Genomic DNA, 22,874 nt, shown 5'->3' with positions numbered 1-22,874 from the left:
TTCCACTCTGAATAAATAGCCAAATTAAGACCGAGACTGGCTAGAAATGAGTACTGAAACTTCTCTGCTGCTAAATGACTAAAGCAGGCTTCAGCCACATCAGTGACTTGTACAGCTACTCCTAAGCATGATCATTTCCAGTATACTCTAAAATAAAATACATTTTATATGTAGCTGTACCTTGTTCTACTTGAAGATTCTTACCTATCACTACGAGAACTCAAAGAGTAGTCAGCTAAACCTGTGAAGGTCCCTCACAACAGCCTCCCAACATCTCAAGGCAACCAAGCCAAGCACAGCATTATGGAACATTACATATGGATGCACTTCTATTTTTAAGTTCTGAGGTAACAAATTCCAGTTTTACAGAAAAAAAAGTGGTTGAGAACAAGCTTATAAAGCACAAAGAAATACCTAAACTGCATTTAGCTGTAATTAGCTGCTATTGGTCTGAAGTACAGGGGTAAACATCTAGATGCAGTGCTGCATTCTCCTGTGGACTTTAGAGACATGATGCAGAAAGCAGCCTTTGCTTCAGAGGATCATCTCGTTTCTCCTGCATGAACACTTCTGTGTTTTCACTCTCCTCTCCTCCTCAGTTTGACTCAGACCTTGCAATAGTGAAACGCTGAGTTACAAAGTACAAGGAAGGTGATTGTAGTGATGTAAAAATCACTCCCCTGCCTTGACATGTTTGGATCTCAGTTCACCACCTGTCACCAGGTATTTATTCAGCGGTCAAGCTAAGCTCAGCTGTTTGCCTTGTTATAAAGCAGTGGATTTTCATTAGCACTTTTAACATCATTTGCTTCTGCCAAATCAAACGACAACTGAAGGGTCTTAGAGAAACCACTACAGATCCCAAGGCAGCCTTTAAGGTCACAGTTAAGTGTAAGTGTTCTATGCTACTTATAAAAGGTTCTATTCTATTCCACAGCTTTTAACTTCCACTGCTGAATTTCAGATCATCTATTTTACTGTAGACTGTCTGTACTGAAACACTGCCACAGAACACGGTGAAGAAGCCACTGTGAAATCAAATCCTCCAGGCTCCCCTCCTGCTCGAAAGCCACTAATTACTAGTCATTTCTCTCAGAATTCGAGGGCCTTAATCTAAAATCACCTTTCAGGCTGCCCTAAAAGTGGTAGTTTATTAATCACTTCTACCTGGTATTTAATTTAGAGTGGTGAAGAGTGGGGAACCAAGACAACAACAACAGCTCTAAAAGGTAAAAGTCTGTTCCTTCAGCAATGTTTTTTTTCCTGGGAACATCATCACCTGCAGCTGCTTTTTGCAGCTAGGGACATGGTAACTGAGCAGATAACCATTTCAGTAGGTCATTGGAACTGGCAGCTGAAGCAGACTGGAAGCCAAACGCAACATCCCAACTGTGCTGCAAACTGCTGAAGATTTTGCCTAAAGCCTCTTTATTACTTCAGTCCCAAAAATAACTGAGCTGCACTCTAGGAATTTAGCAAGCAGGTTAAGTACTACTTTGCTGCCTAAGTAGTAACATCTGCAAACTCCTAAGTTCCTTCCTCCACCATCTCTCCTAATGATCAGTGGTATCTTGAGCTCATCATTTTAACTCATTTTAGATTACAGAGAGAATTCTTCTGGAGGCATCTCTGGCCAAAAGACCAGTTTTCTTTTCCAGATGGGAGTGTGCAAGTCTACAGAGAATTTACACAATTGACTGAAGTGATCTTGTTTATTGAAGTTCCTCAGTTTCAGTTTTCACATTTTCAGTAAGCAGGAGAGTACCTGAACCAGTGATTATTGATTCAGGCACTTCAAGAAAAGCCTAGTCACACATTTTTAAGTCTTTCTTTCTCTTTGAACAATGCCCAACATTTGAGGAGATACTGGACTAAGAGCTGCTTTGTTAATACAAGTGAAAAATACATTGCAGAAGTAAGTTTAAATATTCTTGTGCACCCTAAACCTAAGCAAGCAACTCCAGGTCTTCGCTGAACTAAAAGAAAACAAAGCAAAACAAACCCAGAAACAGTCAGTTTACTTGTGACACGGTTTCCTCTAGAAGCACCTTTATGCTTGCAGTTAAACATGATATGAAATAACTCATTTCAACAAGTGCCTCCTAAATAGAATCCCTTTAGGTGTAGGACTTGTGCTCATTTAACGCACAACCAGACTGAGAGCCCTTTACAAGTTTACTCCCTATTTACTACTGAAAAATACTAACAGCAGTGCCTCCTGCTGGCTCAGTTAACTTGCTGAAGAGTTCTGCTGTCTATTGCATCTGATCCTGTACCAGAATTACAGGGGCTGTTTTCTAATTTAAATCTGGAAAGAAAAAAAGCCTTCCACAAGCATAAATTTCCCTGCATAATGTAGTTCAGCTCCTGAGTGATCTCTGTTCTCATCTAAATGTATTTCTCAGAGGATTTCTAAAGTTATATAACAGAAGTTAATTACTATTCCTCTACAAAGTGCCTTAGACCCATCAGATTTGGTTTCATGCATGTTGTAGCTATTTCTCTGTAGTCTCTCTCAGCACTAAAATGGATATTTCTTTACCACTTCCTTGAGCTCTCTTACCTCAACAGTGCAAAATCTGAAGTACACCAGTGCTAGTCCATGCATGTGCAGCAGGTCTGACGTTAACTTGCCACACAGCACCAGCAACTTAGGGGGTTTTATTTCCTCTTCGTGGTTACTACCCAAGCCAGCAAGGGCTGACATTTGTTTTCTTATGCATGCACAGCTCCCTGCCAAGACACAACCCTCCTTTTCCCCAAGTATACTGCTTAAACACTTCCAATTTCTGGTTTATTATTATGTGTCATCTTCCCTACAGCTACTGAATTCTCTTCCACTGCTACAATTTTTATTTAGACTAAAGCCAGGTAGAGAAGCTTTATAGATCTCTTCAACCTTTTCCCTTCATAATACTATTAAAAATCAGATATATCAGCTTCTAAATATTCTCCTATTTTTTAAGGTAGGCTCCAACCCTTGGGAGCAAAAAAACCACCCGAATAGACAAAAAAAGATGTCTCCCCAGAGCAGAATTCAAGGTCCTGAAGTTTCACATCTAGCTAATCCCTAAATAATCAACTGGTATTTATTATCATGGAGAATTCAATGGAAAATTATCAACTTCACCTGTATCCTTAAAGGAGCTGTCCTTACCTTGAGGTCATAATACTTTATTCATGCCAACAGAATTCCTGCAGCACAACTTGCTTGTTACATAAAAAGCTACCAGCAAACTCTCCATTGCTCCTTACAGCTCACAGCCTACATCTGACATCTTTAAGTGACAAACAGCGTCCCTTTCTAATGTCTGCACGTGCTTTAACACAGCATCTCTTGATACTTATCAACAATCCCACCACACAAACCTGCTCCTTTTGGCTACAGGTGCAACTCTCAGGACCCTCAGGTTCCTTACAAAAATGACAGAAAAGGTGACCCAGCACATCACATCTGTTTTCTTGCAGCAGAAAAACATTCTTATGTAAATCTTTTCATGAGAAAGAACACTGTGAAGGTTATAGTGGTGTTTATACTGCAAAGTTAGAGAAGTATGAGGCTGGAATAAATATTTTGTGCTTATGGCAGCACCACGCTGGTGTTACTTAAGCTAATGTTCAGTCATTAAAATCCACAACATAAAGTGCTTTTGTTTTCAAGAAATGCAATTTCTACTCAGGAGTTCTGAAGGTACATTGTTCAAGATTAAATGCCCAATCCTGCAGCTGACTTGAAGAGAGACAGACCATTCCATATCCATAGTTAATCATGGGATTTCAGAAGCAGCCCCATGATACTATCCAATTAGCCTCTTTCACACCTCATTCTGTACGTAGAGCAGGACAACACTCAGATGCTTGCTGCTGCTTGGTGCAGCACATCTCTTTTGGAACATCTCCAATCTTTAGGGAATCACACATTCTTCTGTGATTGCAGAGAAGTGACAATGCTAAAGGTTAAGCAGTTACAGCTCCTAGGACATGAAGCAAGTGATGTAAAGACAGCTAATAGAAGCCACAAGCAATTTTCAGTTGTTGTGACTTGTATTCCAGCTTTGGTGCTTCTACATCCAAATCTAGAACTATCAGGCCACCAAGCTGATTGAGGAGAGAGGGCTGCACTGGCTTCTTCTCTCCTTAAGTAAGGTTATGGCAATTAATGTCTTTAAGGCTCAATCACACCTGAGCAGTGCTTGAATAGGAGCAGAATCTCTCCTTTGGGTAATGCATGGTTAAGTCCAGCACTGGATCAAGATTCTAGTGAAACTGTAACACAAGCAGAAGGAAGAGGATGTGTCTGGGAAATCTCCATGTACTCTAAGGTAGACAAAATAATCAGCTTGTATCTTTGCTTTAGGAACATGCCACTGCTGAGGATCCCATCAGGCACAAGTAAAACTTCTGGAAGTCAGTACTGTAAGCTGTAGAAAGACTCAAATCCTCTCCTACCTGATATGCCATTCCTGCTGGTGTTCAATAAAGCTACAGACGCTGCCGAGACTCTTTTGTTATTCACAGTCTGCCCTGGTTTCCTTGAGGTACATTCTTCGCTATCGCTGTCCTGTAGATTGAGTAGCCTTGGCTGGAAACACTGCAGTCGACATGATCTGATATTGCTTAGGATTTCAGAAAGGGACAGTCTGTTTTCACAACGTTTATTGGAAGCATTGGTCCGTGAGAAATTAGAAGAAAAGTCTAAAGTCTGGGAAGAGCTTGAAAAACTGTTCAGCATTTCCGGATCAATCTGTCTCAAGACAGGATCATGTTCTGTGGATATTCGGTCCATTATAACCCTGATTGGAGAGGACAGAAAATCAAAGTAAGTCAGCTGAACTACTTGGTTCTAATACTCTTCTCTTCTGAAAAGGAACAAAGAACAAAAAAATAGGTCAACTCTACCTTCCACCCCTGCCAATTCGTCTTCTTGCAAACCCTATACACCTTCTTGGAATTGTAAGGGTTGTAAGGCAATGCCTGAACCTCGGTTTGTCCAATTCTGCCAATTCTGAGTTTTCATATGGAGAATTAGTTTGGTCCAAACGAGGCTGCAAGGAAAAGAAAAGCCATTTTATATTCATTTAGAGTGAGGATGTTGCTTACAGGCCAGAGTACAGAAAAAGCCCAGAGAACTATCACTTGATTAATACGCTCAGGAAAAGAAAAGAACTTGGGGCTTAAAAGCTAAACTCGACAGGAATTCATGAAGCAGAAAATCCTCTTTCCTTCATTAGTCATAAAATTAAGACACCTCAACCAAAATACAAAAACCAACACAATTAATTCCTTCTGCCCAGAAGCAGCCCATAAAACTGTCCTGCTCAGACACAGGCCAACCTGGCCCAGCACCTCCTGCCTGACAATGGCTCTTTGGGTGATTGGTAAGAGACGTAACACAGGGGACACTTCTTTCCTTTGTACAGCCTCTGAACTTCAGGCTCTGAGAAGCTGAATAGCATCTGAGGGAACTGGGGTTGCTCAAGCTAGAGGAAAGGAGGCTCAGGGGAGGCATCATTGCCCTCTACAATTCCCTGAAAGGAGGCTAGATTGAGTGGGGGGGCTGCTCTCTTCTTCCAGGTGAAAAGTAACAGGACAAGGGGAAATGGCCCCAAATAGCATCGGGGAGGTTTAGCTTGGACACAAGGAACACTTTCTTCCCCAAAAGGGTTGGAAGTTGTCCAGTCCTGGAGCAGGCTACCCAGGGCAGTGGTGGAAGGATTTAAAAGCTATGTAGATGTGGCGCTGAGAGACATGGTTTAGTGATTGACTTAACAGTGCTGGGTTACTGCTTAGACTGTATGACTTCAAAAGGTATTTTCCAGCCTATTCTATGACTTTCTGCAGGCAAGGATGCACACTGATTGCACTTCATGGCCAGCTAAGGGCCAGTCCTAATGAATTTATCTTCTCATACCAGTAAGGATCAGTAGCATGAAAGCTTTGCCTATAAAAATGAGTTGATGAAAAATAACTGATAGAAATACCTTAAAACTATACAGCCAAGTCCAATGCTAAGTACACAGCAGAGTGACAACTGCCAGCTAAGTTTGTAGCCCACATGTGCAGGTGATTTCAGCAGGCATTCCTAAACTTGCCCTTTAGTTTTACTCCTAAAATACCTGCTGTTCTGAACAGCCTTTGTTCTAATCCTCAGGATCCAATCCTTGACTCCTGTCAGTGTATGTGCCCCACCAGCTTCCCTCAGGGCAGTTTTATTACTCCATTAGTAGTATTTCTGCTATTATTATCAACTCAAACCTGGACAACCTTTACAAGCAAAAATCTTGTGTGCTATCTGAAACGTCTTATATGGCAGGATAATAAATAAGGGGTAACCTGAGCACTAAAATAACAGCAACAACAATCCTTTTATGTGAAGAGTTAACCAAATTTACTAAATCAAAGCTTTTGTGTTGAAAATGGGAGCAGAAGTAGTACTACATCAGCAATTGAACAAAACAAACAAACCAAGAAGACAACCACCCCTAAGCTGAAGCAAACAGCAGAGAGCCTTACAGCGTAATACTGGCATCCTGCTCTTCTCCTGAAAGCACAAGGTCCATCAGGATCATTTTCTTCTTCTGCTTCAGACACGGGGGAGGGCACCTAGAGCAGAAAGCAAAGTCATTCCTCCAGCTGCTACATGTATATCACACACTGTACTCACTACACAGGTTTGTATTTCTGTATCATTCGTTGCCATATTTATATATCAAACACAAACTTCTCCAAAGGCTCCTGGTTTACAGCAGTCAGCATGAGCCAGCAGTGTGCCCAGGTGGCCAAGAAGAGCAACAGCATCCTGGCCTCAGTCAACAACGAGGCCAGTAGGAGCAGGAAAATGGTCATGACTGGGCACTGCTGAGGCCACATTTCAAATCCAGGGTTCAGATTAAGCCCCCTCACTACAAGTAGGACATTGAGGTGGTGAAACATATCCATAGAAGGGAAACAAAGCTGATGAAGGGTCTGGAGAACAAGTTTGGTGAGAAGCAACTGAAGGAACTACAGTTTAGAGAAGCAGAGACTGAGAAACTCTTCCCTCAGCCTATTCAACTCCCTGAAAGAAGGTTGGAGACAGGTGGGTGTTGGTCTCTTCCTCCTCGTATCAGGTGATAGAAAGAAAGGAAACAGCCTGCAACTGTGCTGGGGACATTTAGGTTGGATACAAGGAAAAAAATATTTCCTGTAAGAGTGGTTAGGCACCAGAGAGGTGGTGGAGTCACCATCCCTGGAGTGTGGACATAGTTTAGCAGCCATGGCAGTATTAAGTCAATGGTTGGACTGGATGATCTTGGAATTCTTTTCCAACCCAAACAATTCTCTGATTCCATAGCTTAGAAGAAAACAAACTCACAGTTTACCTAACTATCTTCTCTCTATTTTCACTGTCCTGAGTTATTCTCCATTTCAATCTAGACTGGTCAAATCCCTGGCAACTAGAATGTCCACCTCTGCACACTGGGATGGTGTAACACACTATCTATTACCTGTGGGAACTCATCTTCATCCGAGCTGTGGAAGTCATACTGCTTAATGTCGCTCTTGCTGATAACTGGCAAGGGCTCGGCAGAGGGCTGCTGAGGAGCTACCACACACTCCATTTTGGCTTTCTTCAGGTACTTCTTCTTTTGACGTACAACATCTGACACCTCCTCCTTTAGGGATGAATGATGAGGATGCTGTTTATGAAAAACAATCCAAATGAATTATAGTAATTAATTTTTCCTCACACCTTGAAGAGATGACTCCTTACTGTCATCTCCACATCCAGCAAAGTGCTGCAGATGCCTAACACAGAATTTATTCCAAACACTGAAACCTCCAGAGCTTCACCTCAGCTCATGTTTACAGGTATTGGTCGGTAACAAATACAGCCATGGGGTGAACTGAGAGCGTCCCTGTTTGCAATACACACAGTATATGGGAGCTGGAAAACCTGTTTTCCCCAGATGACTGCTTATGAAAAAGTGTCTGACTGACATTCCAGTCAAGAAGCTCAGCTTTGTAACTGGAGATGAGGACCACAAGGTGCTACACCATTCCTGTCCGAGACCAATGCAAGAGACTTGTATTAAATTCAGTCACCACAAGGTGTCGTGAGTGCTAAATACAAACTCAAAGGTCTGCAACTCTCTAGCCTCACAGCCAAATGTGAGTATTTCAGGCTTTTTCTCAAACCCAGATCTGAATTCACAGCTGGGTGTGTTTCTTTGCCTGTCACAAACAGCAGACGACCGGGTCTTATCCTTTTTCTCTACTGTATTCAGCTCAGTAAACATAACTACAATCCCAGAATCTCACATGGTGGGAGTTTGAGGGGACCTCTGAAGATCATCCAGTCCAAATATCCTGCTAAAAGCAAGGGCATGCAGAGAAGCTTGCCCGGGATCACAGTGTTGAGGTGGGTCTGAAATCTCTCCAGAAAAGGAGACTCCACAACCTGTCTGAGCAGCCTGCTTCAATACTTGCACTTGTAGAGCACACTGCTGTTTTTACTGCTAATGGAAGTACACATCACTGCACAGGGTATGAAATATTTCTTCATGAGACAAGACAAAAACCAAAAGAGGCAAACATTGAAGTTCAGCATTCCTAGCTACAGATTATTCTTACATTATTGTTTCTCTGAATGTTACTAACATGGTCAATTATAAAAATAAAACTGGATCCACTGGGCTTCTGCACAGGTTAATAAAAATGCAAAGTAAAGTGTTGCCCAAGTAGCCTAAGTACAGAATTCCTCAGCTTCAATAGTTTTAGAGCGACTAACCAATGTGTGACAGACAGCAACCCCAGCCTTGCACCCCTCCACACTCATTCTTACAGCAGCCTTCCATTCCTTGGCAGAAACTGAAGGTTCCCAAATTTTGCTGCTCCTTCATAGAACCATAGAATTGTTTGGGTTGGAAAAGTCTTACATGATCATCCAGTCCAGCCTTCAACCCAAAACTGCCATGGCCATTAAACCACATCCCTAAGTGCCATGTCCACACATTTCTTCAACACCTCCAGGGATGGCGACTCCACTACCTCCCTGGGCAGCCTGTTGCAATGCCTGACCACTCTTGCAGCAACAGAATTGTTCTTAATATCCAATCTAAACGTCCTTGGCACAATTTCAGCCCGTTTCCTCTCCTCTATCACCTGATACTATAGAAAAGAGACCCATCTCCACCTGGCTTCAACTTTCTTTCAGGGAGTTGTAAAGAGCAATGCAATTTCCCCTCAGCCTTCTCCAAAGCAAAACCAAACCACAGCTTATTTAGTGCTTTAAGAAACAAAAACTTCCCTGTTTGCATCAAAATGTCCTTCTTGTAGTGAAAGGCCCAAAACTGAATCCAGTATTCCAGGTTGCAAGGTTTCTTCTACCTTGCTGTGTTTGCTGCTTACCTAATGCTGAAAGCCAAGCAGTGGCAGACAGCACATCTGCTGCGTCTTACAGGGAAGTGCACAGGCCTCAGTCATGGCAGCCTACTGAAAATTCCAGTGATTTTTAAAACATCAGCTGCTTCCAGCTGTCACAAGATGTAACAGTTGTATTCCTCTGTCTGGAAATGTTACTAAGCAAAGATCACTTCAGCTCAGAAGGGCCTCTAGAAGAACCCTTTGGCGTTCTAGCTCAGTAAAACCCTCTTTGCACTGAGGGCCAGGCATGGACAAGATAGAAATAAAACAGTGTTCCAGTCTCCCTTTAAAGGGAGGAGGAAAAGTAATTGACTAGATTTTGCATTCTGATGGAGGCCTTGATGCCCACTTGACACCTTTCTGTTTACATCACCTTACAAGGAAAGAGACAGACCTAGAAGGAAAAGGAAGATTACTGCAGTGCTGCTATCTAAAGGGACAAACAGCAACAGCAGCCTGTCAACTAAAACTGAGGTGGGAAAGACAGCAAACGTTAAACTGGAAGCAAGCACAGCAGTCTCATCTTCTACCTTCTAACGTGGCAGGCCCCTTCCTACTCAGTTTTCCAACAGAAACATCTGCTGGATAGTCTCATAAATATGATGGAACTGGTAATGAGAGACTGGCAGCAAAAGAAACCTTACCTTAACTTTACATTCTTGAACCTTATGATGATTTCCATTATGAAGAGTGGAAGGAGTTGTGCTCATCTCTTTCTCAGGTCTATTAAGCTTCACTTCATTGAGGATTTCACCTCCATAATCACCCAAATGGTACCTAGGAAAAAAGCACAATTAAAAATATAATGCTGTATTCCCATGGGAAATATGTGAAACAAAATAGGCAAGCAGTCTGCATACACCCTTCTATTTTGGCTTCTGAAGTTGCACACGTACAGAAGACTAGAATCTGTTCACAGGTTTGAAAACACCTCCTATGTAATGAGGACTGAACTCTTTGTGCTATAAACCACTGCATCATTAAGGTTGGAAAAGCCTCCAAGGTCATAGAATCCATCCACTAACACAGGGATGCCAGGTCACTGCTAAACCATATCCCTCAGCACTGCATCTACACAGCTTTTCAATCCCTCCAGAGACAATGATTCTGCCACCTTGCTGGGGCCTGTTCCAATGTCTGACCATTCTTGCAGAAAAGAAATTGTTCCTCATCTTCCACCTAAACCTCCCCTGGCACAATAGCAGGGCATTTCTTCTCATTCTATCATCTGATACTAGGGAGATCAAGCCCCACATGGTTCAAACATTCTTTCAGGCAGTTGTAGAGAGCAATGAGGTCTCCCCTCAGCTTCCTTTTCTTCAGGCTGAACAACCCCAGTTCCCTCAGCTGCTCCTCACAAGACCTGTGCTCTAGTCCCTTCACCAGCTTCACTGCCCATCTCTGGACATGGTCCAGATTTCAATGTCTTTCTTGAGAGTGAGGGGCCCAAAACTGGACCCAGTCAAGATGTGGTCTCACCAGTGCCCAGTACAAGGAGACAACCCCTGCCCTAGTCCTGCTGGACACACTGCTGCTGATGCAAGCCAGGAGCTGTCACGGATAAAATTTGCAACTTTACCTTTTCTCAACAACTTCTAATGTCAAATGCAATAGCTCGCGTTTTGTTTTCTCCCTTCTCTTAATCATCTCCAAGATGGTTATGGCTCTGCTGAACTCTCTTCTTAATTTCAACATCTTCTCATAAGATGCTTCATCATTCTTCCGATTCTGTTGAAAGACCAGACATATTTCAAGTTAAAAACACAAACAGCCAACAAATATATACTTATTTGCAATATAATGCAGCTGCCAAGTGAGAATCATGAGCACACTCAGAAGCAACTTTTCCTAAGGCATAACCGACTTGATAAAGCCACAAAACAGCTTTTGAGGATGCTGAGAAAGAACTTCTCAGATGTTTCCTTCCATGCTTTGTCTGCTCAGATTCCATAGCAAGCTAGGCAAAGCTCGTCAGAACAAGGAACTGCAGACTCTGCTCCTAGAACTCTTTCCACCTCAAATCTGCACACAAGGTTGTGTAAGTGTACAAAATGCTGAGTAGTTACAAACTTCCTACTCCAGTTCATGCTGCAAATAGAAACCCTGAACTCTGCTCCGTGGCAAGTGGAAGATCTTTCTCCCCTTTTTACAGGGAGTGAAGTCTGTAACCTAGCAAGCCCCACAGCTGCTTGTTCATGTGCCAGTGCCTATTAACGGCTCTTTGAGCTTCAGCTTTCAGACAATGGAGGGGCTGCAACGGTGTCTATAGAGAACTGACAGATTAAACACAGACTACATCATACAACAGGCTTGAAGTGAGGCTCTCTGATCCAGGAGCACAGCTGCTGACAGAGACAATCAGGTCAGTAACTGTGGCTACTACAGGACAGATCCTGCAGGACGCTGGAGAGGAATCAAGGTGTTTCTTACAACTGGAGGATTTACAGTGACCAATCCAAGAGTCAAAACTGACAATTTACCTTTCTTGTCTGCATCTTCTCAGTTCTCCTCCGGAAGGCAACGTATGGGTCGTTGTTGGTGGAGCCATCCCTCTTTTCTTGTTTGATTTGGGGAATGAGAGATGGCCCTCTGCAGTTCTTACGCTTCCTTACCCAGTAGTCATACACAGCCTTAATAAGGTAATCATCCTCATTTAGCAGCAATTTAGCTTCCTGAAGTGTGACAAGCTGGAAGACAATATGCAAGAGGTGCAATTGAGATGGGAGTGAGAGAAAGTAACTGCACATTCACATCTCTTGTGCATTTTCTAACTAGACCTGATCCTTTTCTGGCACAAGGCCATAAAGGCAGGAAAAAATATGGATCTGTGCTAAAGTACTGAATCCACCAGTTGTCCCTCCTGAGTGAAATATGTAGTTGCTAACTTCTCTGAACCAGAATCACCAGAAACTTCCACACAACAGTCTAAAACTTCACCAATTTCCCATGAAATCTGAAAACACTATTTGAAGCAGTTACATGCACAAGGCATAAATAACCTACTACAGCCTGCAGAGCACAATCTACAAATCACTTCTATTTTACTCTTAAGAAAAAAAAAGTTCCTTATTTGTTGGCCATGACCATGTAGGATTCTTTGCAGTTTCATGTTGATTCCCATGGAACATATTTTACTGACAGAACTAGAAGACAGAGATTCAGACCTGAGAGAAGGCATGTTGCACTGACGATGGCGAGACCCTGGCCCAGGTTGCCCAGAGAGGTGGTAGATGCCTCATCCCTGGAACCATCCCTGGAACCAGGTCAGGTTGTTTGGTGTTCTGAGCTCTAGTTGGGGACAGCTCTGCTGACTGCAGAGGGGCTGGACTAGATGGCCTTTAAAAATGTCCCTTCAACCCAAACCATTCTATGATAATATTCTACTGTATATTCTGAAATACAATTATTTCTTCATTTTTCCCCTCAAATGTTTACTTTATGATGAAAAGGGTACCAACCATCCCCTTTATTACAGTTGGGAGACACAAAGATGTTCAATTCTTAAGCTATTTCAGCAGGTGGTGATTAAATACAGGTAATTATAGAATCACAGACTCCTTTAGGTTTGAAAATACCTTTAAAATCAAGACTATTAATTGAGCCCACTGTAACTTTTCCTTCTTATGTTCAGCTTTTTATATGGAAATTACTCTAAATAAATGCAAAACCCACCACTAACTAGTATTTCAGTTTAACAACCTCATCTCATCTTAAACCCAATCCTTAAATAAGAAAACAGAATCTCTACTATCACTTAAAATGGAAGCTGAACAGCACATTCTCTTTCCCATAATGTGAACAATATCAGCCAAACTTAAATCTGCTTTTGCAGAGTCTCAAACTACATTAAATCTTGTCCCTTAGGCTGTCCTAAGTGTAGCCACTGCTACTCTAAGCGTTAATTCCAGCCAGGAGAGCACAAACCCCTTACAATCTACTGTAGAATTAGAAAAAAACACTAACTTGTTTTTAAAATAAAGAAAAAAGTCACTAATCCTGCTGTGCTCATGACCTCATGCAGTACTAAAACAGTAATTCTGCCTCTGTTCTACCCAGTGGACAGCAGCCAGGTTAATCAAACACACACTCACCAGCATGCCCCATCCATATGTAGAAGTTGATGTGACTGCGTATGTAGTCAGTACACAAACAGCACCCTACCACTGTGAACACTGCTTTACAATAATTTGTCTTGTTTGTCCTTTGCTCCCTGCTTCCCATTAATGGCTTCCTTAATTAAAAAACAAAAACATATATGCTCTGCCTTAAGCACACAGAAGAGTTACATTTTGACCCTGCTCACTTGTTTTGCAAGTGCCCCCAGTAACACGGATGCAGAGTCCCTATATTCCTTAAATTATCAAAGGATTCCTAGAGAAACATCCACGTGTAGAGCCCTCTCCTTGGTGAGGTAGGCATTCCCAGTAGCAGCCTTTTCTGTTCCAGAGGTAAGTCACGTAAACTGCCAGAGAATTGTGCAGCAGCCTCAAGTGGGATTCGAGAGCATTATAATCCCGTGTGGGGAAGCAATCAGCCAGGCAGCCAAAATTCTTTCTTTCCCAGGCTGCAATAACCTGCAAGAGCTGTTTTTATCTTTCCATTTCTAACACAGATCAGGACAGAGCTATTCAACAGGGGCTAGAAATCTTTAGCCCAAAAGCAGGACAAGCAGCTGGAACACACACCTTGCAACCTCTCAAGTCAGGCAGAAAATACTTACATAGGAAATCCCACAGAAGCTTCCCCTGCAAAGAGGGATTTCCCTTTACACACCTCACCTTCAAGAGTAAGCCAACGTTATAAAGAATCAGTTACAGTGCTTCATGTACACACAAAATCTTTTCTGTCATGGATTTCCTTAAATGAGCACTTTCTGCTATAAAATACTCTTGACCTCTGCAATGCTTCAGTGTTACTTACATTTAAGAGAAAGGGGCAGCTGCCTACATGAAAAAAACTCTATATTCTTACAGTAAATATTGTAAGAATTTTAAGAATAAACATCTTTCAGTTCTTACATTTGACTCTGTTACTCAAGCAATGGAAGATGCAATCAGCTTAAGAAGGATGCAAATTAATCCTGAGAAGTGACCAGAACTGATTTAACTGAAAGCCAGGAGCGGGGTATCTACATGAAAACTCTCAGAGATCAGACTACCATGTGCTCAACAAGGACCATCAAATGTACTCTGCAGGCTTTTTTATTTGCATCCCATCTTCTTAACCCAATCCTTGCTAAAGCTGCTCCAAGATGTAGAGAATACAATACTGTGGCCTGAACACACAGCACTGAACTAAATCAAGTTAAGTAACCGAAGGCAGAGCTGTGGATCCTGCAACAGATCCTTCCTCTTACAAAACACCCACCTCACTGAGAAGCAACTCCACCTATTTCAGACTTGTCTTTCAGAAACTGACCTTTCAGGTGTAGCTTCTGAACAATGTTTTTGTCTTTAACATCATTCTCCAGACACTGGCCTTGTGGAACACACAGAATTTAATAGTCAGGAACTGACTATTAAATATCCACCAGCACCAAGCAAAAAAGGCATTTGGATTTTCATGTATGTTTATAGCCAAATCCTGCTACCATCTGCTGATCACCACAAGCTTCTTCCATACTAACACTGGTTAAACAAGATCCTAACGCATCATGGTCAGGGAAGGAAAAGGTAAAAAAACCCAACTCCCTGCAACCAGCTCCCCAAATCTCATTCCCCACCCTTAAGTAACTGACAATGAGACAGCAATGTGACTTCTGTGTAACTGCAGACAAACACACACATATCCCATTAGCACCAAATGAAATAAACTGAAAAAAAAACCAAACCCAAAAAACAACCCCTCTGGCAAAATCAGAAATGAGAAAGACTCAGTGATCTTCCTCCACAGTACAATACCTGACTAGAACTGGCTTTCTCGAGTCTATCAACCATTATTTCAAACTGCAGCGGCTTGATTTCCATCTTCCGATTCAGCCTGTTCAGTAGGGTTTCATCCTCAGAGTCCATGTCATAGTCTGGCTGCTCGTTGTCCAGATTGAAGGCTGCAAGAGAAACAGACATTGAGATGCTGGGTAAATAACATACCAGCTCGCATCTGACACTCAGAAATTAAACCAAATTAAGTTTCAGATTAGCAAATCTCTGCTGTAACACTTCCTCTTTATGCTAGGAAGTTTCCCAGTGTAACGGCTGCAAGCAGGAAGGTAGCAATGGAAAGGGAATCCAATCAATTTCATTTTGAGTAGTCTCGAGGGGTGACAGGGGAAAAAAATTGTTTAAAACAGTTCCACAGAGACACAGAAACTTCATAACTTTACAAAACAAGAGCAAAAATGCTTCATAATGCTGTTATAATGCAGATCCTCTGAAGGATCATGACAGGACATTTAAGCAATTTTCAATCAATCCCACACCTGGAGAAAAAGCTGAAGTTCCAATACCATTGCAGTTGCCTATTGTCAGGTAGTTCAACACATCCAGAGCCTTAAAATACTTCACAGACTAAACCTCTTCCCTTCTCCACACAACGTGAACAAACCATAAATACACTAGACCAGTCCTCAACTCAACTCTAGATGTAGGACCATTAACAGCTCTATCAGGCTTCACTTACAACTTAGCACTGGATCTCGCTTCTCCTCTGGCAGTCTGTAGGTACCCAAAAATCTGAGATAAAAAACTGACCCAGATTTTATTATTTTTTAATTCACAGGTCTGTAAAGCTACATTAAAACCCTCACCTGGCAGAACTCTGCACTTGAGAGAAGAACAGGCTTCTGCAGTACCTGGGATGACTGATCGACATCCCCATTCAAAGAGCTGAACAGCCAGTGACCAGCCAAATATCACTGAACTGACTGCCACACACTAGTGCTGAATTTAATAAAACCACTCTACACAACATCCTCAGCTCCTGCAAGCTCTGCTTCAATCTCTCTGTGCTCTCAGCAGAGCCACCTGGGAGCAGTATTGGCACCAGGAGTGTATCACATCAGCCATACACTGCCATCCAAGCAGAAACCTTCACACAGCACTGGCCACTGTTCAAATGGGGACCAACTGGCTCCACCTGTTGATTGCTAGAGCTTCAACACCCTTCAGACCTCTCCAAGGCAAGTCCAACCTCAGCAGCTCATCCTTCTCCTGTGGAACAATGTTTGATACCACACTTCCCCTCCACCACAATCTGTGATTCAATGACTTCTTGAGCATAAACTGCCACTTTCACCAGTAAGGAAATTGCGAAAGTTTCCCTCACCCCAAGAGCCTACAAAACCAGTCCAGTCCTCCTGTACACTGTGAAATCTCAAACTTCTCTGCTTAAGGCAGGTGGACAATTTTTCTAGGCTAGATATATTCACTCTTTTGAAAAGCAATCCTAATGATACTGCAGGTCTCTCTACCCCAAACTCCAGGTTCTCACAGATGACATGAGAATGCACAGAAACCCAGTGAAGCCCAGAAAAGGCACTGCTTGTCTAACCTCATACAGATGCTGGCACTAAAGACATAAGAGTCAACCTGTCAGTAGATAATTCAATAATCCCCTGTGAGAAAAACGTTTCAAGTCATTTTTTCTAAGACTGAGTATCAGTGAGCAAGAGGATCCTCATGACAGAAGATGTGATGCTGTTCATCTCTAAATTGTGAGCCCTGACAGCAAACTTGCCTTCACCTTCACAATAAGGCAAGAGAGTCACTGAAAGTCCTTTAACCATACACCTTCCTGAACCGCCACCCAGAAGAAAAGTTTACAAATCAGGCCCAAATAAGATCAAACTAGCAGCAAACACTAAGACTAGTGAAAATAAAAGGAATCCATCCATTCCATCAATAAGAAACTTAAAATCACAGAGTGGTTTGGGTTGAAAGAGACATTAAAGGTCATCTAGTATCAACTATCCTGCCATGAGCAGGGACACCTTCCACCAGACCAGGCTGCTCAGAGCTCTGTTCAACCTCACCTTCACATTTTGGTGGATGAGACATCCACAACCACTCCAGGCAACTTGTCCTAGTAGCTGACCACCCTCATGGTGAAGAAAAATTAAAAGATCAATCATGCTCAAGAACATATTATGAATACCAGTGATGATAAGGTCCCCATCCCAGAGAAGGTATATTACTGCACTGCAGACTTCCAAAGCCACCACATGGTGCACCTCAACTGAAAGCAGGACATTCCCTCCCTCTCACTACTTGCTGCTGGCAAGTGGAACCAGTCTGCAAGAGTATTCACTGAGCGTCAGGACCAGGTCAAGACACCCAGGGGCATATGCAAGCAGAAGTGGAACCAACTCTTCTAGCTGTTACATTGGTTCACCTGCCCCAGTGAACCACTGGCTAAGCAACATACCAAGTCCAAGCTGGTAAAACATCAGCTCTCTTAGCAGTTTGAGACTTCATGAATAGGAAATGAGGTGCTGAAAAACTTAAAAATGGGAAAGGTCTTCAATCATTAAAACCAGAACTGAGTTATGAATTTCAACTCTCCAAAAACATTTTGATACATAATGAAAATGACAAGTCTAAAGCATCCAACACAAGCCTGCCAGGAATGAGGTACACCAAATAAATCCAGTCTCATTTTCTTACACAAAGACACTGGTAGTGTGAGAACAGCAGGGAACCCTTGTCACACATCCTGCTTTCCATGCCTTCTAGCAATGCTCCACTTCTGCTAGCCGTGTTCCTCATGCTATGTGTTATGAGCTGTGGTTATCAATGCAGCTCATTTCCAAACAAAGGGAGTTTACAAGGAGGCTTCAGGTGAGTGACCTTGGAGCTATGGCAGCAATACTGGCCTTTCACCTCTTGTTCCAATGCAGCCAGGAAGAGTTAAGTCTCAGGAAACAGAAGGCTACCCCTCTTCCACTGCTGCAGCCCTAAGTTCGTCAATCCCAAGTGAGCTCTGTACAGCTATGGCACACTCACGGAAGTGTCCTACTTCCCTGAAGTTTGTCTATCACTGCTCTCTGAAACAAATTTCAGTAGTATCCTAATATGCTTTTTTCATCTTTTCCCAAGCATTGAGAAAACTGTGCTGATTCCAGAAGAAGTAATTCCTCACCCTGGAGCTGGCCTCTAGCACAGCAGCTTGCTGGCTCAAAAGCCATCACAAGACACAGGTGGTTTATGTGCTGAGTGACAGAACCATCCATCACCACCCTCTGCTCCTGTCCCTGCCATAGCAACAGATGCAACTGCTCATTCAGGCCTGCAAGAGCTGCTGGAAAACTAGTTCCAGCCACACAGAGCACTGTATTTCAGATGACGTGCTACTAGTTAGCTGTTTGGAAAACAACCAGTCTGATAGTTCACCCATATCCCTTTCTCCAGGGAATTCTTGAGAGGTTCTTGTGACTGATAAGCGAGTCCCAGTTTTCCTGCTCCAAAACTTGTGCATTTCTCCACGTTTATACACTGCAGTAGGACAGGGCCTGGCTGATCCTGCCACTGAAGTCTACCTGGCAGGAATGCTCAGAGCTCCCTGTTGATAATTGCTGTTGCAAAACCAACCTTCTAGTTTACATCCTCTGCCTCTGTCACCACTCCCCAGGGCAGTGCCTGTCAGAAGGGATCTGCTTTTGTTTACTAGAGCTCCCCTAGGAACTGAGCTTACATTAACTTACAGAAATGCAATTTGTTTTTAACTTAAGTTACATGAAATTGGGTTTAAGTTAACTAATTTCATTTAGCTAACTAAATTAAGGCTGCAGTTCCAGAGTCATTTGAAGAGGCGTGAGCTACCACAGTAACAAGTGGTTCCTCCAGCTTCCCTCCAGCAAGCAGCATTCCTACCACCTTGTCTATACCACCACAAGCAATCACGTACTGAGCCAAGACAGAAAACTCATAAATACAGAGGTTGATCTAACCAAAATACAAGAGATAAGCTCTCTGCCAGATCCTATCTCAGAGTTAGCTCCCTTGTGAATACAAATGCCACCAGAAGGCACTGGCACTGAGAAAGGAGCAAGCACTGTTGATCCTGTTGGCAGCAGGTCATCTGTGCCAACCAAGAGAGAAATAACAACCACATCATGGTAGTTACAACCAAAGCAGTCACAAAGCAGCAGAATACCACCTCGGTGCCAATTCCTGTCTGGAACAGAGCTTCCAGCACCTCCTGCCTGCAGCCAAATAGTGCCGGAAGAGAAGTACCATGCAAATACCTGTTTTACACAGCTAAGCTGAAAGTCCACAGCCTTGACAGATTGCCTAAAAATGCTCAGGATGACATAAAAATAGCCAGCTCTCAATTACATGAAGTACATACAAAATCCCAGCATGAAAGGGGTTGGAAGGGGCCTCTGGGGATCATCCAGTTCAACATCCTTGCTAAAACAGGGGCAACTACAGCAGATTACCCAAGATCACAATGTCCAAACTGGTTTGGAACCTCTCCAGAAAAGACAATTCCACAATCTCTCTGGACAGTCTGCTCAAAGGCTCCAGCATCCTCACAATAAAGAATTAGTTTCTTCTCATCTTCAAACAGAACCTCCTGGATTCCAGTTAGTGCTCATTGCCAGCTGTTCCACAGCTAAGCACCACTGAAAAGAGTCTGTCCCCATCCTCCTGCCCTCCACCCTTTAGGTCTCATTGAACACTGATCAGCCCTCCTCTCAGGCTGCTCTTCTCCTGGATAAAGAGCCTTTCCTCCTCACAGAGATGCTTCAGGCCCTCAGCATCTTCATAGCCTCCACTGAACTCTCCAGTAGTTCCCTGTCTCTCTTGAACTGGGGAGCCCAGAACTGGACCCAGAACTCCAGATTTGACCTCGCTGGGGCAGAGCAGAGAGGGAGGAGAATCTCCATTGACCTGATGGTCACACTCTTCTTAATGCACCCCAGGAGATCACTGGCGTCTTGGGTTTAAAGAGTGACCAGTGACCCCAGTTCATCCCACACAATTTCATGAAGATTATCTGAACTCTGTTTGAACACTCTGTGCCACTTATGATGATGCATTAAGTTGATTTCATTACCCTTGGTATGCACAAATGGCTAAAATACATTGACAGACACTAATGATGTGGGTTTTGCTCCATTTTTATTGTTTCCAATATTCATGGAAAATTATTAAGCATATTGGAGTAACTGGAATAATTCAATAATTTCTTTACATTCAGTTCCATGTCACACAAATTGGTGCTGCCCAAGTCATTTAACACCTGGAACTACCCCTCTTTATGAATTCCATACCTCAAAGAAATTAACTTTTCTCTGTTTGAAAATACTAACCTAATAAAAGAATTGTACCAGTAGTTAAAAATACTAAACTCCTTGGCTACTAGCTGAACAACAAAACATAGTACTCTAGAAATAACCACCAGTAAGTACAGACTACAGTATGTGGCCTCCTGGCACCTAGCAGTTTACTTAATTTCCCTGACCAAAGTTAGTATTGCTGCTCTTTGTGCTTTTAGCATTAAACCACAATTTCTAAGCAGTTTATGGAGTACAATGCTGTCTTGTAATCACACCTACTCCAGCCAGAATAAGTGGGAAAAATTATCTTGGACCAGTATCTGATGTTTATCTTCAGCTCAAATACCTTCTGTAAATTCCGTCCAGGAAGACTGTGAGTGTCAAAAAGACAAAGAGCATTTTGGCATAATGTATTTAGCACTTTTAGACATATTTATTAACAATATTTACAACATTTCTGGCAGTGGCCAACAAAGAGCAGAACAGAATACATTCCTCATTCAGCAGCTACATTTCTGTTAATTAATTCAACCCGCCTTTCTTGAGACTTTGTTTCTTCTCTAAAGGACAGAAACACTTCATTACCTTTAGCTCATTTCTCACATTACCAGTAGGTTCTCTAATGTATCACAGAAGATCCTGTGCACTTTTTTTCAAGAAAAATCTCTCATTTTGTAAATGCATAGGGGAAAAATTGGGAGACTCAGCCGTGCTGGTGAGAAATAATGCAAGATCTTGAACATACAGCTGGGTCTGGGCTTAAGAATCTATGTCCAACCTCAATTTCTGTGTGCCTTCTGTTTCTTAGAACTAACAGCAAATGTTTTTTCTGCTCAAATCTACAGGAAGATCAAGAGCCTCTTGTGTGAGGAACAACTAGAAGCTCAGTAAAATCACTACTGTCTGCACAAACTCCAATCTAGCAACCATGGACCACACTTCTACTCAAAACGCTTTAGCAAGCTCCTGTCCCATCAATACAACTAAGAACTGAAACCATGAACCAGTTTTCACTCTGAGACCAGGACTAAATTTTCCTTTTATCACAGGAAGTGACAAGTCACTGCCGTCATTAAAGCTAAATTTTTGCTACCCAGACAGCTCCTGGGGGAAGTCAAAGTGACAAAATAACATTCTAGAACCACCTGGTGCAAAGGAGAAACACTATTTGTATGCCAAGGAACAAACGCGTGTCACTTGTCAACAGAGTATCAACAGAAAAAGTGTTACAATTAATACAGAGATGAAGCTGGCATCATAACAAAACCTTCTCCATTTCACTGGTCTCCACTGATTTGAGTTCACAGCCATTCCAGACCCATTCAGCAAGCCAGACAACCCATCTACCACTCCCTGTATTAGCATAAGCAGCTAGGCTGGTTCAGATTTTCTTTCTTAGAATGAGGAAAACCCGAAGAATAAGAGACAACTGGCTGGAGCAACAACACTGGAGGACCAACAGAGAGGACAGGGTTGGCCAACTACTGCACATGGAGGTGCAGCATCAGCACTGAGTCCAGAAACAGACAGCACGAATAAAACTCACGTTTACCTTCAACCTTGAATATTGGAGGCAACTTTGCTCTCAAGACTGTTTGAAGATGACCCATTTGAAATGGGGAGGAGGGGAAGAAGAAAAGCAGCATCAGTGAACTTACGTTGAATGTGAATGAACTGCTTTGGTTGCTTAAACTCTCCTTTGTACAAGCGATTGTAGTAGTTGACATTGCTCTCCGCTTCAGGGACCGGGATCACCATGCTCTCCTTCTTTTCTCTGAACACTTGCTGTGCTGAGATTGCCCGTTGCAGATGATGTTCCTGCAAGAGGAAATGGGAGAGTTTTATTTAGGTATCAGTACACAGGAGCACATACCAAAGCAGGCCGTTCTTTTCTCACACTCTTTGTAGTGTTCTGCAGTAGATTCAGATAAAAGAGCTGGGGCTTCGCTGTACTTAAGAGGACAGAGGGATGCTTGCTTCCAGCTTCGCAAGACGCGAAGATGCGTTCTCCATCATTTACTGTACCATGGGGTTCCTAACTGATGGGGATCTCCAAGCTGCAGTGACTGCAAGGCATGACTACAAACAGATAAAGAGAGTCCTTTGTTCAGACAGCACCCACACCTTCTACACGACTGGGAAAGAATCAAACTACACAAATAACCACAGAATAAAATTAGGCCTGGTATAAGCCAAGCTCATCAAAACCTGTCAGAGAAAATATATGCAAGATCAGTTAACAGATGCATAG

The 22,874-nt window shown here is 42.7% G+C and overlaps 1 protein-coding gene across 2 annotated transcripts in view; it reads right to left on the bottom strand.

Moving 5' to 3' along the window:
* EPC2 (enhancer of polycomb homolog 2) overlaps positions 1–22,874 on the bottom strand; it is a 49,409-nt gene that overhangs the window by 9,624 nt on the left and 16,911 nt on the right. The window contains exons 2-10 of one of the 2 annotated variants that reach the window (XM_064154808.1): positions 22,282–22,441; positions 15,306–15,451; positions 11,886–12,092; positions 10,985–11,133; positions 10,050–10,182; positions 7,488–7,679; positions 6,514–6,603; positions 4,900–5,045; positions 4,450–4,793 (exon numbers count right to left, since the gene is read on the bottom strand). In XM_064154808.1, coding sequence (XP_064010878.1) covers positions 4,450–4,793; positions 4,900–5,045; positions 6,514–6,603; positions 7,488–7,679; positions 10,050–10,182; positions 10,985–11,133; positions 11,886–12,092; positions 15,306–15,451; positions 22,282–22,441 — 1,567 coding nt within the window. The remainder of the gene's footprint in view (positions 1–4,449; positions 4,794–4,899; positions 5,046–6,513; positions 6,604–7,487; positions 7,680–10,049; positions 10,183–10,984; positions 11,134–11,885; positions 12,093–15,305; positions 15,452–22,281; positions 22,442–22,874) is intronic. The other variant, XM_064154814.1, reaches the window with a different exon arrangement.

The sequence above is a fragment of the Pogoniulus pusillus genome, chromosome 2 (genome assembly GCF_015220805.1).
Source record: "Pogoniulus pusillus isolate bPogPus1 chromosome 2, bPogPus1.pri, whole genome shotgun sequence".
Taxonomy (NCBI): Eukaryota; Metazoa; Chordata; class Aves; order Piciformes; family Lybiidae; genus Pogoniulus; species Pogoniulus pusillus.
This window is presented reverse-complemented; position numbering and strand designations above follow the sequence as displayed.